Genomic DNA, 14,589 nt, shown 5'->3' on the forward strand with positions numbered 1-14,589 from the left:
CTGTGTGCAGGAGTTGTGAATGGACCCGCCACTGCCTTTGGGTGCTGGGACCTGCTGCTGTCCTTGCAGGGGTCTCCTTCATGCATGGCCCACCAGTAGAAGGCAATTTTTTTTGCCAGTCAGAGATCCCTGGTAGGTAACCAAGGATCGCTGGAGACTGGGATGAAGGTGCTCTGTTAGCTCACCAGCCTTTGAGATGGGTGCAGGTTCTCTGCAGAGCACATGAGCTGGAATTCTCATCCGAGGCAGGGTGATAGGGTCACCGCCTGAGACCAGCTGTGCCACACGCGCCTCTCACCTGCAGGTGATCCTCTCTTTCCTCAGGGGAATGGACTGCATCCCTAGGGCTGGGGCAAAGCTGTCTCTCTGCTTTCTGGGATTTCTCACAATGCTGCTACTAGCTCTGTCACCTTCTTCCTAGGGATCTCGAAGCACTTTGCGAAGATATTTGTTGCAGGGATATGGAGGCACAGGGAGGGGCCATGGCTCGGTACAGCAAGCCAATAGGCAGAGCTGGGATTAGAGCCCTGGATTCCTCTCTCTACAAGGGGCTGGGATTTCTCCTGACCTGCTGTGATGGGGAAGGGGTGGACTGTAAGGGAGCACAAAATCACATGGGAATAACTTGATTTTGGAGTTGTAGTGTCTTCTGAGGTGTTAGGGCTAGAGATTTTGGAAACATTAACTGTTCCTGGAATGGCCAGGAGCAGTTTCTGGGGAGCCTGTCCCTGCTCTCTGGCTGCTTGCACCTCCAGTCCCAGCAGTGGGACATGTTGGCCCAGGAGCTCTTGAACTTAAGAGTTGCTACTTTCTCTTACAGGTCAGACTTCAGAGCCAAAACCAGCTGTCCCTTCCACACAGAAGGCAGAAACTAACATGGTAAGACCCATTGGAGGTAGGAGTTTGCAAGACAAAGGGGCTGTCCCCAAAGAGAGGACAGTTCTGCCATTGCTCAGGGAGATTTCGTTCTTCTACAACCAATTCATTTTGAGATGTCTGGGTAGTGGGAGATGAAAAGAACTCCTAGGAAGGCAACATCAACATATCTCCTACAAGGGGGAAGAATAACTGTTCCCCAGGAATCAGTTATGAGCTCCAGAATATCCTGACACTGTGGCACTGGCTTCTCTTTGCACAGTGCTTTCCTGTGCCTGGGTATAGTTGCTGTCCCACTGTTCCCCTCTACCCCATGGGACAGGAGCCACCATTGCTGGACTCCTGGCACAGCAGAGGCAGCACACAGGCTTGCTGCCTGACAGGAACAGCTTGGCTGTCCTTCATCATGGCCTGACCATGGGAGTGTCCATGTGTTGCAGACTGCCAGGCTCCAGGAGGTGCTTTGGGAGTCATTCCACCTGCACCTGTAGTAGGGAAGAGATTATGCTGCCTTAGGTGGACACCAACCTCCTGCTTTCTGCATTTCCCCAGCTGTCAGCAAAGGCCTCCTCAGCCCAAACGTCTCCAGCTGTGCCGCCTCCCGCCCCACCTCTGGTTCCAGCCACCCCTCGGAAAAACAAAGCTGCCATGTGTAAACCACTGATGCAGAACCGGGGTGTCTCCTGCAAGTTTGAAATGAAGTCCAAAGGATGTCAGACAGGTAGGAAAGCAAGATTTAACTGTAGGATTACAGGGGCATTTTGGAAAGGCAAGTGGCACATTCCTGCTCCAGACTAACTGTGAACCCAGCCTGAAATGCTGCACAGAGTGGGCTGGGTGTTGGCACCATGCTGAGGAGTCTCTGGGCAGGTGCAGGGCACACATGGCAGAGCTGGGGGTAGGGAGCCTATTTCCATCACCAGCAAAACAAGAGATGTAGAGAGCTCTGTAGCATGATCCTACCCTGTGGGACAGCTCCTGTTCTTCTGGAGATCATTAGCTTGTCTAAGGGCTGTCTGCTAAAAGGTTTCACTCTAGTTCCTCTTGGGCATGTGTGTGTGGTCTGCAGCATATGCAAGGCAGCTAGACCTCTTAACAGAGCTATGTAAGAGCAGGATTTGTACCTCTGGCTAAGGCAAGCCTCTCTTGTTGCTGGCCTTGACTTGCTGTTATTGCAGCTCTGCCCATGAGTCCTAGAAGCTGGTGGCTGGAAGGGCTGTGGTGCTGGATGGCTGGGAGCATGGCAGCGTGCAGCAGAGCTGGGTGGAGGAACTTCTGGGATTAAGGTCACTGATGTATTTTTGCTCTTGTCAGAGGCTGACTGGAAGCCCCAGCTGGTTGTGTTGCCAATCCCCGTCCCGATCTTCGTGCCTGTGCCTATGCATATGTACTGCCAGAAAGTACCTGTGCCTTTCTCCATGCCTGTCCCGGTAAGCAACGTGCTTCACCTGCTCGTGTTCTCCTGCTGCTGTGATCCTGCCTTGCTCAAGTCTCCCTGCTTCTCTGTTCACGCTCTGCTCCTGCCTCTGCTTTTATGTCAGTCTACTGAGTGTCAGTTTTCTGCCTGGTGTGCTGCTGTCCACAGGTGCCTGTGCCAATGTTCCTGCCCACCACACTGGAGAGCACAGAGAAGATCGTGGAGACCATTGAGGAACTGAAGGTGAAGATCCCCTCCAATCCCCTAGAGGCTGACATCCTGGCCATGGCTGAGATGATTGCAGAGGCTGAGGAACTGGACAAAGCCTCCTCAGACCTGTGTGGTAGGTTCTGCCATGGCTTGGTCTGGTCCAGCAGCTGGGATCAAGGGGGGTTTGCCAGCTCTTGGAGCTAAAACACCTGCTGGGATAGTGGCTCTCCCAAAGCCTTTGAAAAGGAAGTCCTTAACTTCTACTGAGGAGGTACCAGAAGGGAAGAGCTACAGCAGGGAGCAGTGTCTGCCACTGTCCCTTTTGGGGGTGCCAGTCTTGTGGCACATGTGCAGCTCTCTTAGTTTATTCAGGTGACAGTTCAGATTCTTCCCTAAAGCAGTTTCCATGCTACAAAAGGTAGCTGCAGGCAGCCCTCGTCTTGCAGGTTTTTTTTACCTGGGGGCTGCATTCCTACAAATGGCAGTGATGGGAGTTGTGGCTGGGCAGACAACAACTGTCCAGTGTCTTGCTGTCCAGGGAAAGCTGGACAGCTCAAGTGTCGTGGGGCTGCTCTGAGCACCCAGATTCTGACTTCATTTTCCAGCTGTCACAGGGAAAACAGACAAAAGTCTTTCAAGAAAGTTGGATTTCTGATGAACTTTTTCCTTTCAGACCTGGTGAGTAACCAGAGTGCAGAGGGTCTCCTGGAGGACTGTGATCTGTTTGGACCAGCGCGGGACGATGTGTTGGCTATGGCTGTCAAGATGGCAAATGTCCTCGATGAGCCAGGCCAGGACCTGGAGGCTGACTTCCCTAAGAGTAAGAGCTGGGTGACACAGGTGTGCAGGGCTGCTGGGGGTCCTCCCACTGCCCTCAGCTGTGTGCACTTACCTCCCCATGTCCTCTGACTGACATGGTGTGAGAGCCCTGTGGTGACTACTGGCAGCACAGTGGGGAACCACCACTTCTGAAGGAGTGTGTGTTTGTCCAGACTAAACTTGCCTGTTGTGAACATAAGACCCAGAGAAGGGGGAATGAGAAGCTGATTTGAACAGCAGGGCAGCAGCACTGCTGTGTTTATGAGTGATGATTCCAGAGGATCCAGCTAAATGAGAAACCTGGACAAGGCATGGCATACTGAGAAATGGCAAAATTGCTGAGTGGCTATTAACAGAAGGTGGAAGAAGAGGCAGGGACTTGCAGGAGCACAGCAATGCTGAGGCAGGATGCTAGCAGCAAACAACAGAATTGAGGTGCCTGTGCCAGGCTGTCCACAGTACTGGCCTGACACCCGGGAATGAGGAATGTTCCTCAGATTTAAAAAAATAAACAGGCAAAAAACTGTCAGAAAGGAAAATGTGGGATTCTGGTCATTCTGAGAAATTTTAGCATTGTCTGGTGGAGCCATATTTTCTTTGTTGGGCTGTGGCTAAAAGTGCATGCCAGACAGTGGTAGAGGATGTGAAGTGTTCCCTCTTCATTTTGCTGTAAAAATCAGGCCAGCACCGGGGGCAGGATGAGAAGTCTCAGCTGAACCCTTCTGCCTGTGTTTCCTTTCAGACCCTCTGGACATCAACCCCAGTGTGGATTTCCTCTTTGACTGTGGGCTAGTGGGACCAGATGATGTGTCCACAGAGCAAGATCTGCCTCGAGCTGTCCGGAAGGTGAGTTCTCTATGGGTACTGCCTGCTTAAAGCCCTTTGGGTCTGGAGTGGGAGCTGCCACCTGGGATGTAGGAGGTGAAGTGTACCAGTCTTTGGTGCGCTGGGGAGGTTGTGCCCTCATGTTTTAGGGCATGGTTGGCCTGTAGGCCACTCCTTGAATGAAAATACTTGCTTGTCGCTTCGGAGGAGCTTTGAATGCTACAAGTCATGTGACAGCTGGTCTCTTTAGTGCCTGTGACCCTTGTAACTAATGAGCTTTGTTGGCTTGGCTGCCAGCAGAACAGTGCCTGCTGCCATGGCACGCTGTAGGAAGCTGACAGTCAGCAGGTGTGAGGGGTGGCCAGGACTCCTGCACCTGCCCCAGGTAGATGCCCAGTCTCACAGAACACCTCTCTGCAGGGGCAGAAGCGCCTGGTGCTCTCTGAAAGCTGTTCCCGGGACTCGATGAGCAGCCAGCCCAGCTGTACAGTGCTCAACTACTCATATGGTGTGAATGCCTGGAAGTCCTGGGTACAAGCCAAGTATGCAGGAGGAGAAACCAGCAAGGGAGAGGAGCTACGCTTTGGCCGTAAGTGCCTTGTCTGGATGCAGTGGAGTGGCACAAACCTCCCAGAAAGTGGACCTTGCGGTGTTGAGGTGTTCCTGACCTTGTAGGCTGTTGTCTGAGGTTGCTGTCCTTGTCTCTCCAGCCAAGCCCATGAGGATCAAGGAAGACATCTTAGCCTGCTCAGCCGCTGAGCTCAACTACGGCCTGGCCCAGTTTGTCAAGGAGATAACCCGGCCCAATGGGGAGCGCTATGAACCGGACAGCATCTATTACCTCTGCCTTGGCATCCAGCAGGTGAGGGAGGCCTTGCTGCCCTCATCCTCTGCAGCCAGGCTGGGGGGTTCAGATCTGGTGAGGGGAGCTTGTACCCTTCATTCTGCCTTCTGGGGACCCAGAGAGGCTGGCTGGACTCTCCTTTAGTGTCTCATGCCATGACAGCATCCCATATGGTTTGGTCTTTGTTCCCAAGCTCAGAGAGTAGGTGGCATCTATTCCCCAGCCTTGCACCCTTCTTGCCCATTTCTGAGGAGGTCTGGGGGATCTCCCCAGACTCAGGCCCTTCTTCAGCACTAAGTTTGCTTTGTCATGCCCCAGGATTTTTTTGCAGCTCTCAGAAGTGTCTGCCCAGCAGCTCTGGTGGTGCAAGGCGGGGTGCTCTGCATATGTGCCCTGGGCTCTCTGGGGAGGGTTTGCATTCCAGGTGCCGCTGTGTTTCTCTTGACTGTGTGTTCTGTCCTTTCTAGTACCTGCTCGAGAACAATCGTATGGTGAATATATTTACAGACCTTTACTACCTGACCTTCGTGCAGGAGCTGAACAAATCCCTGAGTGGCTGGCAACCCACAATCTTACCAAATAGTACGTCTCTTCAGAGTACCTTTACTCCCCTCATGTATCCAGTTTGTGCTTGGATCCAGTTTGTAGCCTTGGATCCTCTAGCCCGATTGTTCTCCCCCAGCTTCAACCTTGGCATAGGCAGCACAGTCCTGCTGTGTGTTGAGGTCATACTGACCCAAACCAACTGCAGAGCCAGCGTGGTTTATGCTTCAGCAGCTTCTGTTGCCCACAGTCAGGGTAGCTGGGAGTAGAGCACGTGTGCTTTGATCCTGGGACAATTTGAATCTTTGCAACACTTCACAGTGATGTCTCCCCCCTTTGGCAAGGAGGATGCCAAGCCAGGAGGCACACTGGTGCGTGTGTTTGTGTTCCCAGCACATGGATGAGCCCTGCACATGGTGCTAGGCCTTGGCCAAGGTTGCTGTGCTGCTGCCTTGTGAACAGGCTAACCTAGAGCTCTGCAGAGGCTTTTCATGGTGCTATGATCTGGGCTGCCTTCCCTGCTGTGTCTTGTCAGTAGTTATTTCATAGATCCCGCCTCATCTCTGCAGATTGGCTATCCCAGGCAGAGCCATTTGACTCCAGACCTGTGTATCTAGGCAGGAGCTGGCCAGATCCCTCCTGCCTGCTGCTTTTCCCTAATCTCACTGAGTGTGGTGGAACACTGACCTGAAGTTCACTCTTTGGCCATCTGTAGTGATGAGCAGTTAGGATTGATTTGGGTTCTCACCTGTGGTTTGGCTGTGATCTGGGGAGGCTTATGGCTGGGCAGAGCTCTAGCTCTGCTCATGGCTCAGGAGAAATAACCTTATGGAAAAAGAGATGCTATGAAGCATCAATCTTTTGCAGTGAGCTTTCCTGGGCAGGGTGAAGGGATTGCCACAAAGCCACTGCTGATGTGACCTGGTTCTCCCTCTGTGTGTTGCAGACACAGTTTTCTCCCGTGTCGAGGAGGAGCACCTCTGGGAGTGCAAACAGCTGGGTGTTTACTCACCCTTTGTGCTTCTCAACACCCTCATGTTCTTCAACACCAAGTTCTTCGGGCTGCAGACAGCGGAGGAGCACATGCAGCTCTCCTTCACCAACGTGGTGCGCCAGTCCCGCAAGTGCAGCACAGCCCGTGGCATGACAAAGGTAGTGAGCATCCGCTACTACGCTCCTGCCAAGCAGAAGAAAAGCCGAGGTGGGTCTGGGGGAACATCTCTGTTCCTCCCCCTGCATCCCCCATCAGGATCCAGCCATGATCCAGCTCTCTCCCTCTCTGCAGATGGCGGCTCTGGAAAACGGAAGCGTGAGGAGGAGGTACCGATGCTGGAGCAGCGGGAGAACAGGATGAATCCCCTCCGATGCCCAGTCAAGTTTTATGAGTTTTATCTCTCCAAATGGTGAGGCTTTCTCTGGAGAAGGGGCATGTGCCATTTTGGGGCCACTTCTTAGTTTTGATGGAACCCTGTGGAGTGACTGCTGCTCTCCGGACATTTGTACACGAGCACGCAGTCTTGCCCAGGTTCTGTGCTGCTTCACTAGACCAAGTTTGAGAGAATGCTTCTCTCTGCCCTCTTCCTGCCTTTCTCGAGACTGGCAGGAATGTGCAGTAAGAGTCCAGTGCTTGGGTGGTTAGGGGTTTTGGCCTTGAACAAGGAGCTGTAGGCTGAGTTTGTGTCCTTGTCCTACTGAATGATGAGAGGCTGTGACGAGCTGTGAACACCCCTTGCTAAACAGGCCATCAGGCCAGGCTGTCTGAGGCCCTGAAGCTGGTACCCCAGGTCTCACCCTCCTGTCTCTCCACAGTCCCGAGAGCCTGCGGAACCGCAACGACGTGTTCTACCTGCAGCCCGAGCGGTCGTGCATCGCCGAGTCCCCGCTCTGGTACTCGGTGATCCCCATGGACCGCAGCATGCTGGAGAGCATGCTGAACCGCATCCTGGCCGTCAGGGAGATCTACGAGGAGCACAGTCGGCTCAGCAGCCTGGAGGATGACATGGACTAAGGCAGAGGTGCTGCTGGACTGGCTGCACTCCAGCCTGGACACCTCATCTTGCTGCTTGCCGTTGCAGGGCAGGGGCCATGCAGCATAGGAAGGGATGGTGCTGCAGCAGTGCTGTCCCTGCATCATTACCAGACTTGGACCTCCCATCCTGCTCGTTACAGGCATCCCCTACTTACATGGCCCCCACACTCAGCTCTGTCTCGTTTTGACTGCTGGGTGAGCCATCTTCCCCAGGGTCCATTCCCATGGCACAGGAGTGGCAGAGTCCCTGGTGCAGCTCCCCTTGCCCAGCCCTGTCCTTCCCCTACCCCCAGCCCTGCCACTACCCCTCTCTCCCTGTGCCCCAGGGCAGGAATTGCACAAAACACATTGTCCCATTGGACCAGTGGCCCCCGAAGCTTTTACTTCCCTCTTCCTTTAGCATTCTCTCACAAGGCTGGAGGTATCAAGGCACAGTAGCTCTGCTGCTGGGGCAGGATTGTCTTTTCAAGCCAGTGGGCATGGGCCACAGGCAGCCTGAGAGTTGTTGGGTCAGGAGGAGAACTTTTGTCCCGGGGTGGGAGAGGTTTGGGTTGGTTGCAGGGAGTAGATGGAGCTTGCACTGGAATTTGTGGGCAGACATCTGGCCTTGCCACAGAGATACCTCCCTTGTGTGCAGCCAGGATGCCTCCCTCTCTTTGGTCAGTGTTTTCTGACTCTCCTGAAAACTGATGGAGATGGGTCTGTACTAGTGCTGCCCCTCTCTCCCCACAGTTGTGTACGGACCCTCCCCTGTGCAAGGTGCCATCAGTGGAAACGTCCAATCCAGCCAAGGGCCCAGGCATTTGCTGGCAGAAGCAGGGAGCCCTGCCTGACCTCCCCCTCCCTCCCACACCCACAGGCTGCCACCACCCTGCCCAGGGCAAGTCCGGCTCCAGCTGTGCCACTCTGTGCTGCCTCCTGCCCCTTCTCGTGTTCTGGTTGGTTTTCTTGAGCTGTACATGGGTCTCCTGTTGAGCCTGTATATATTGTTCTGGGCCCTGGCCTGGGGCCATCTGTTCTCTGTGTCCATGTGGAGAGTGAGCCGCTCACCAGTCTTGTTGTAGTGATGCCAGGGCAGTAGGACTAACCCTGTGTCTCTGGAAACCATTCATTTCAAATAAAGATGTGAAAAACTGGTAGCCCCTGGTTTTTCCCCCTGGGCAGGGTGAGCATTGTAGGAGAGCAGGGCTCGTGTCCCTGTGCTGCTGTGCACCTTGCTGCCATCCATCCCAGCCTGTGCTCCCTGCACTTCCTACCTTGCCTGGGCCCTGCTGTCCTGCCAGCTCTGGCATGTGGTCATGGCCTCTGCCCCAGTGCCCACTGGTGCCAGCATGGCATGCCCTGCCTGTCCCTGCCCTGCCCTGGGCCCAGAGTGCTGCAGCCCCACCCAACCAGCAGTGGCCCTGTCCTAGCCCTGCAGCGTGGCTGTAGGATGGAGCAGTTGGAGAGCAATGCCACAGTGCCTGTGAGCAGAGCAGGAGTCAAGTGAGGTGCAGTAAGTGTTTATTTTCTCCCCCTTCCATGCTCTACTCGCAGCCCTGCTGCTCCCAGGGGTGCCAGGAGCAGCTGAGCAGTGTCCCCAGAGCTGTCCCCAGCTCTCATGCTGGCCATGGGGTCCATGCCTTGGGCCTGGCAGAGACTGGAGACACAATCACTGCTGTGCCCACCCACGCATTGCCCGTCCCTGACCATCCCAGCAGGCCACATTTACACTGCTAGGTCTGCCATTCGCGTGTCCCTGTGGGACCCAGCAGCCACCCCTAGCCATGCACCTGCCTTCTTCAGTGGTGCCAGGCCATGGGGGGGTCTGCCAGCAGCCAGGGGGCTGCCACCCCTGGGCAGAGTGACATAGGTGCTGCCAGGCCCTACAGGCCCACCAGGAGCAGTTAGGATGCGGGACTTGGGGCCTGGCCCCCGGCAGCACTTGGTGAGACCCAGGTGGTAGATCTCCACCAGGTTGAGCAGCAGGGACACGCAAGCCACCCCCAGCATGAAGAGGATGAAGATGGTCTTCTCAGTGGGCCGGGAGATGTAGCAGTTGACCGTGTTGGGGCAGGGCCAGCGGCTGCAGGTGTAGAGGGGCTTCAGCTGGAACCCATACAGGGCGTACTGGCCCACAATGAAGCCCACTTCCAGGAGAGCCTTGAAGACGATGTTGCAGATGTATGTCCTCAGGATGGCCCCCCGCATGCACACCCGTGCCCTCGTGTTCCCTGCAGGGAGCTGCGGCTGCCTGGGGCGCTGCCGCCTGGCCCCGCTGCCGGCCCGTGCTGCCGTCTGCTGCTGTGCCTTCTCCTCCAGGTGCACCAGGTGCAGGATGTGCCCCAGATACACAAGGCTGGGGGTGGAGACAAAGATGATCTGCAGGACCCAGAAGCGGAGGTGGGAGATGGGGAAGGTGCTGTCATAGCAGGCATTTTGGCAGCCAGGCTGCTGCGTGTCACAGGAGAAGCCAGACAGCTCGTCACCCCAGACCCGCTCCGCGGCTGCCCCCAGCACCAGGATGCGGAAGACGAAGAGGACGGTGAGCCAGACCTTCCCCACCACCGTGGAGTGCTCCTGGGCATTCTCCAGCAGCCGGCCCAGCAGGCTCCAGTCCCCCATGGCACGTGCTGTGGTGCCCTGCAAGACAGCCACCCTCCAGACACAGCCGCCCCACTACCCGCCAAAATGCCACCCCACTCCCTGGTCAAGCAGGTGTGCACAGACCCAACGCAAGGCTGTCCCTGGAGTGTCACCATCCTGCATCCCAGGGGACCCCCTAACCTGTCCCAAGGAGAGCAGGGGGAGCAAAGGGCTCCAGCAGAGAGCTGGGAGCGCCACAGGGAACAACCGCGGTGGCAATCCGGCACGGGGACCTCTCACCGTAGAGGGTGGTGGGGCAGAGCCCAGTGCTCCCGCGCCGCCCGCTCCTGTCACTGGGGTGTGGGGGATGCTGCCAGGCCCCTTCCCAGCTGGTGCCCAGCTCCTCCGTGGGGCGCGGACAGGTCTGCCTGCTCCGTCTGTCCGGTCACCCAACGGCAGGCATGGGGTTATTGGGACATGAGGCAGCTGCGTGCCCCATTGGCTTTCATTGTGACTGGCACATCAAACAGCCACTGGGGAAACTTTTCCCCTCTATTTTTGGTCTGGGCACTTTTCTAATTATATTCGGGGCTGCAGGGGCTGGTGCTGGGGGAGCGCAAGCCCTTGGACACTGATCAATGCCACCCAGGGGTCACTGGCTGCTGCTGGCTGTCAGGGTAACACAGCCCAGGCCCCAGCTCAGCCCTGGCACTGCAGCCACACAGCCCCTCGTGGCACCCACCACGACTTGGGTGCAGGGATGGACACCCCACACTGGCACCCCAGCTCCCGGCATATCCCGGCCAGAGCAGAAAGGAGGGAGGCAGCACCTGAGAATGGAGATTTAATGGCCCAAGATGCCCTCCTGGCCATCTTGGAGAGCCAGACTCACGTCTGAGGGATGCTATCCTTGGGACAGGGACAGTAACAGGCCCATGGGGCGACTGTGGGGGCAGGGCCCCTGCAGTGGTGGCCCTAGCAGGCAGAGCAGCGGTCACCCTTCTCCTGCAGCCCAGAGTTGCGGCGCAGCATGTCCTTGAGGGAACCGTCCTGCTCTGTCAGCAGCTGGTTGATCTCGTTCTGCTTGTACTCAGAGGAATGCTTGTGCCCATAGAAGGAGCCCTTCGCCGACGTGGGGTTGGAGTGGTGCTGGCTTCGGCGGGCACAGGCCCGCACCACCAGGTAGACCAGCTCTGCCATGTTGAGGATGATGCAGATACTGGAGGTGACCAGCATGAAGACAGTGAAGATGGTCTTCTCAGTGGGCCGGGAGATGAAGCAGTCAACAGTGTTGGGGCAGGGGTAAGCCTCGCACTTTACCAGCCGCATCATCTGGTAGCCTGGGTAGAGCAGGTAGAAGATGTACATGAACACGGCCTCGAAGAGCAGCCTGAAGACCACGCTGCAGACATACGTCCACCACAGCGAACCCGCTATGCGCATCTTGTGCTTCTTGACCTCTTCCATGTGCTTGGCATCCGCATGCCCTGTCAGCACCAGCAGCTTCTTCTCCTGATGCTGCTGGTAGGCCACATGCATGGCCACGAGAAGAGCTGGTGTGGTGACGAGGATGAGCTGCAGGGCCCACAGACGGATGTGGGAGATGGGGAAGAAGTGGTCATAGCAGACGCTGTTGCAGCCAGGCTGCTGGGTGTTGCAGGTGAAGGCGGATTTCTCATCCCCCCAGACGCTCTCGGCTGCCACCACTAACACCATTATCCGGAAGATGAAGATGACGGAGAGCCAGATGCGCCCGATGGCAGTGGAGTGGCGGTTCACCCCGCTCAGCACCGTGTAGAGGCCGGCCCAATTCATCGTTTCTCACGATGTCTGCAGGAGAGAGTGGTGAGGGATGGTGTTAGGAGCAGGAAGGACCCCTGGCTCAGAGCTAGCAGGACTTGGCTCCAGTGGCAACAGCCCCAGGAGGGACCTGGGAGCAAGTGGGTGGCAGCCCTGGTGGGTGGAGAGCAGGATCAACAGACGGGAGGATGGACAGACAGGATGGCAGCATGGCTCCTGCTCCTGACACAGCTCAAGGCAGCATTTTGGCCAGAGCAGGCAGGAGACTGGCTGCCCCAGCTGTGCCAGATTCTCCCATCCTGCCACCCCACACTGGCACAGGAATCCTAACCCACAGCTGCCACGGGGTATGGGGGTGAAGGTCCCACACCTTTGCAGGGACCCCCAGTACCCAGTGCTGAGCTCTTTGGCTAGGAATGGTCCCAAGGAGCTTCATGGGCTCCACTGCACCAGTGCCTCCCTTTGTTCTTGCATTATCTGCAGAAGCATGGCCAGAGAGCCCTGAGCTGGGGGGATACCTCCGTGCAGCTCTGCACTGCCCTCCCAGGGCCATCCTTGCCCAGGGAACACAGGGCAACCCCACCCCCAAGCACAGACCCCTGCCCCACCAGAGCCACCCACTGGCACTGAGCAGCCCCGGGAGCTGCTTCCCACCCCTGCATGAGTCTGGGTGGCTGGGACCAGCCACCCCCCAGTGTGGAGGATCCTGGCGACGCGTACCTGCCGGTGAGGAAGGGTCCTCGCAAGCTCCCCCAGTGGCCCCTCTAAGGTCTCATGCCTCCCGCAGGAGAGCTCTGCTCCGCCTGCCCTCGTCTCCCTCTGCCACTGCCCTGCACTGGAAGTCATATGGTGCTTTATAAACTATTTACATACAATGGGGCCTTTATCGGCCCCTGAACAACACACTTTAGCATTCAGATCTAACGCCCTGACTTCCGCCCACCCTGGCCAAACAAAGTGCCTGTGTGCTGCATTCCCGCTGCTCGGCCCTGCACCCACTCCCACCTCCCCACCACGCCCCGCACCGACCACGGCCACGGCCCCCCACCCGCGGGCTGCTCGCGGCTCTGCCCGGCGGGACCCACGCCACACACATCGCCGTGCTGGACAGGCCACCCAGCGCTCCCGGAGGTCCCTGCCCCAGGAAGCATGGCCGAGCGAGGCTGCGTGCCCATCCCGCATGGACGGCACAGGGCTCTGGAGCAGGGCTCTGGCACTGGGCTGCCGCGGGGCTGGGTGGCACTGGGTACCGCTGCTGTGAGTCCTGCCTTCTCCTCAAGGCTCTGGTGCCAGCAGCAGCGTCTGTGAGGGCTTTGGAGCTGCCCCGCGTGTGCAGCTGGAGATGCGGGAGAAAGCCCGGCGGAGTGACGCTGGCTGTGCGCTGGGGCTGCGCTCCTCCCCCGAGAGGGACTCACTGACGCTGCCCTCCTGCTCGGACATGCTGGTTGGGACAACAATCCCTGTGTCGCACAGCCCCCGTGCCCCCAAGGCTGGTTTCCCAGCCGCACCGCCACACTGCGCCCCATCCCCGCAGGGATGGCGCCATGTCCCTTGGGTTTCGTCCCCGGCCTCAGGTGGGGAGCAGCATACCCAGTAAACCCTCCCAGCTGGGTGCCTGTAGGCTGGCAGGGCAGTTAATGCCATCCCAAATGCCACCTCCTCCCCTTTGCCCAAGGTGCGAGCAGCCGGAGCTGTGCAAGCGGTGGCGGCCCGAGCCCGTCCAGCAAAGCCGTGAGGCCGCCGCTTGTGCCCTCGCTGCCCCTCTCCCGCCACGAGGGCCAGCACTGCCGGCTCTCCCTTGCTCCCCGAGCCCTGCTGTGGCCCCCACTCTGCCCCCCCGGTGCTCCCCAGCTGGGGACATGCGGCCGCCACCGCAACGGTGCCGTGCCCGCCAGCTCCTCACCTCAGCAGCAGGACAATCAGTGCTCTTTGGGATTGCAGCAATCAGTCTGCGCCGCACCACACTGGACTTTATACTGCCCTGAAAGCACGTCACCCACCCCCTCCCAAACAGCCTTGCTCCTTCCACGACTCGCCCAGTAAACACCGCAGGTGTGTCCAGCCTGGCTCACACCCACCCGCATCCACCGCCGCGGCTAAGCATCCCCCGGGGCCAGCCCCGGGGCTACTGCAGCGCCGCGGCACGGCCAGCCCCCCAGGATGCTCCCCGGGGAGATGTCTGGTCCCCGTGGCCCCACTCCCCTGCTGTGAGCATCCTCCCCGCTGCATTCCTTGCAAGCCAGGCACATGCACCGCGCCGGAGCCGTGCTCTCCACCAAGGGGATGACTTGAGTACCCCCAGCTCTTGGAGCACCTTGATCTGGTGCTTCAGGCTGCCGGCTGATTTACCAGCCAATACCCAATACCCAGATTCAATGTGTAAAAGTGCAGCCGGGAAAAGGCAAACAGCCTGTCAACGATTAACTCGGCTGGCCCGCTTCAAGGTCCCGCTGCCCAGCACCCCGTGCGGGACATGGCGACCCTGCCGCTCATCCTGGGCCCCGGGGCCGGGCTGCGGGAGCCTGCACGCCGTCCCTCGCATGAGGGTGACCGTGGTGCCCGCGTCTCCCGCATGGGGACGGCAGGGTGGCACTGTGGAGCGGCTGGGGTCGCAGCGGGGCGGGGGTCGGTGGGCAAAGAGATACCGGCGGTGGCCGGCGG

The 14,589-nt window shown here is 58.0% G+C and overlaps 3 protein-coding genes across 5 annotated transcripts in view; 1 reads left to right on the plus strand and 2 right to left on the minus strand.

The window, feature by feature from the left end:
* The window catches only part of ZMYM3 (zinc finger MYM-type containing 3), a 31,561-nt gene extending 23,868 nt beyond the window's left edge, over nt 1-7,693 (plus strand). For all 3 annotated transcript variants that reach the window (XM_041396333.1, XM_041396332.1, XM_041396334.1), the window contains 12 exons: nt 821-879; nt 1,429-1,597; nt 2,191-2,306; nt 2,462-2,636; nt 3,177-3,323; nt 4,065-4,168; nt 4,568-4,736; nt 4,858-5,009; nt 5,459-5,573; nt 6,481-6,735; nt 6,820-6,937; nt 7,344-7,693. In XM_041396333.1, coding sequence (XP_041252267.1) covers nt 821-879; nt 1,429-1,597; nt 2,191-2,306; nt 2,462-2,636; nt 3,177-3,323; nt 4,065-4,168; nt 4,568-4,736; nt 4,858-5,009; nt 5,459-5,573; nt 6,481-6,735; nt 6,820-6,937; nt 7,344-7,542 — 1,778 coding nt within the window. In that variant the 3' untranslated portion in view covers nt 7,543-7,693. The remainder of the gene's footprint in view (nt 1-820; nt 880-1,428; nt 1,598-2,190; nt 2,307-2,461; nt 2,637-3,176; nt 3,324-4,064; nt 4,169-4,567; nt 4,737-4,857; nt 5,010-5,458; nt 5,574-6,480; nt 6,736-6,819; nt 6,938-7,343) is intronic.
* Nucleotides 7,694-9,149: 1,456 nt separating this feature from the next.
* Nucleotides 9,150-10,304, minus strand: LOC121331804 (gap junction alpha-3 protein-like). Its single transcript, XM_041396565.1, is given in 2 exon segments — nt 9,150-10,250; nt 10,253-10,304. Coding segments are annotated over 2 exon segments (1,032 nt in total). The 3' UTR covers nt 9,150-9,270.
* A 655-nt stretch (nt 10,305-10,959) lies between these two features.
* Nucleotides 10,960-12,755, minus strand: GJB1 (gap junction protein beta 1). The gene is made up of 2 exons (XM_041396511.1): nt 12,649-12,755; nt 10,960-11,958 (listed from the first exon to the last, which is right to left on the minus strand). The coding sequence occupies exon 2, from the start codon at nt 11,941-11,943 to the stop codon at nt 11,104-11,106; it is 840 nt and encodes a 279-aa protein (XP_041252445.1). The 5' UTR covers nt 11,944-11,958; nt 12,649-12,755; the 3' UTR covers nt 10,960-11,103.
* Between the last annotated feature and the right edge of the window lie 1,834 nt (nt 12,756-14,589).

This window comes from Onychostruthus taczanowskii, unplaced genomic scaffold, assembly GCF_017590055.1.
Source record: "Onychostruthus taczanowskii isolate IOZ18803 unplaced genomic scaffold, ASM1759005v1 scaffold13, whole genome shotgun sequence".
NCBI classification, from domain to species: domain Eukaryota; kingdom Metazoa; phylum Chordata; class Aves; order Passeriformes; family Passeridae; genus Onychostruthus; species Onychostruthus taczanowskii.

Bases quoted from the DNA above. Each gene is read 5' to 3' on its own strand.
- GJB1 (XM_041396511.1), bottom strand. From the start codon at position 11,943: ATGAATTGGGCCGGCCTCTACACGGTGCTGAGCGGGGTGAACCGCCAC.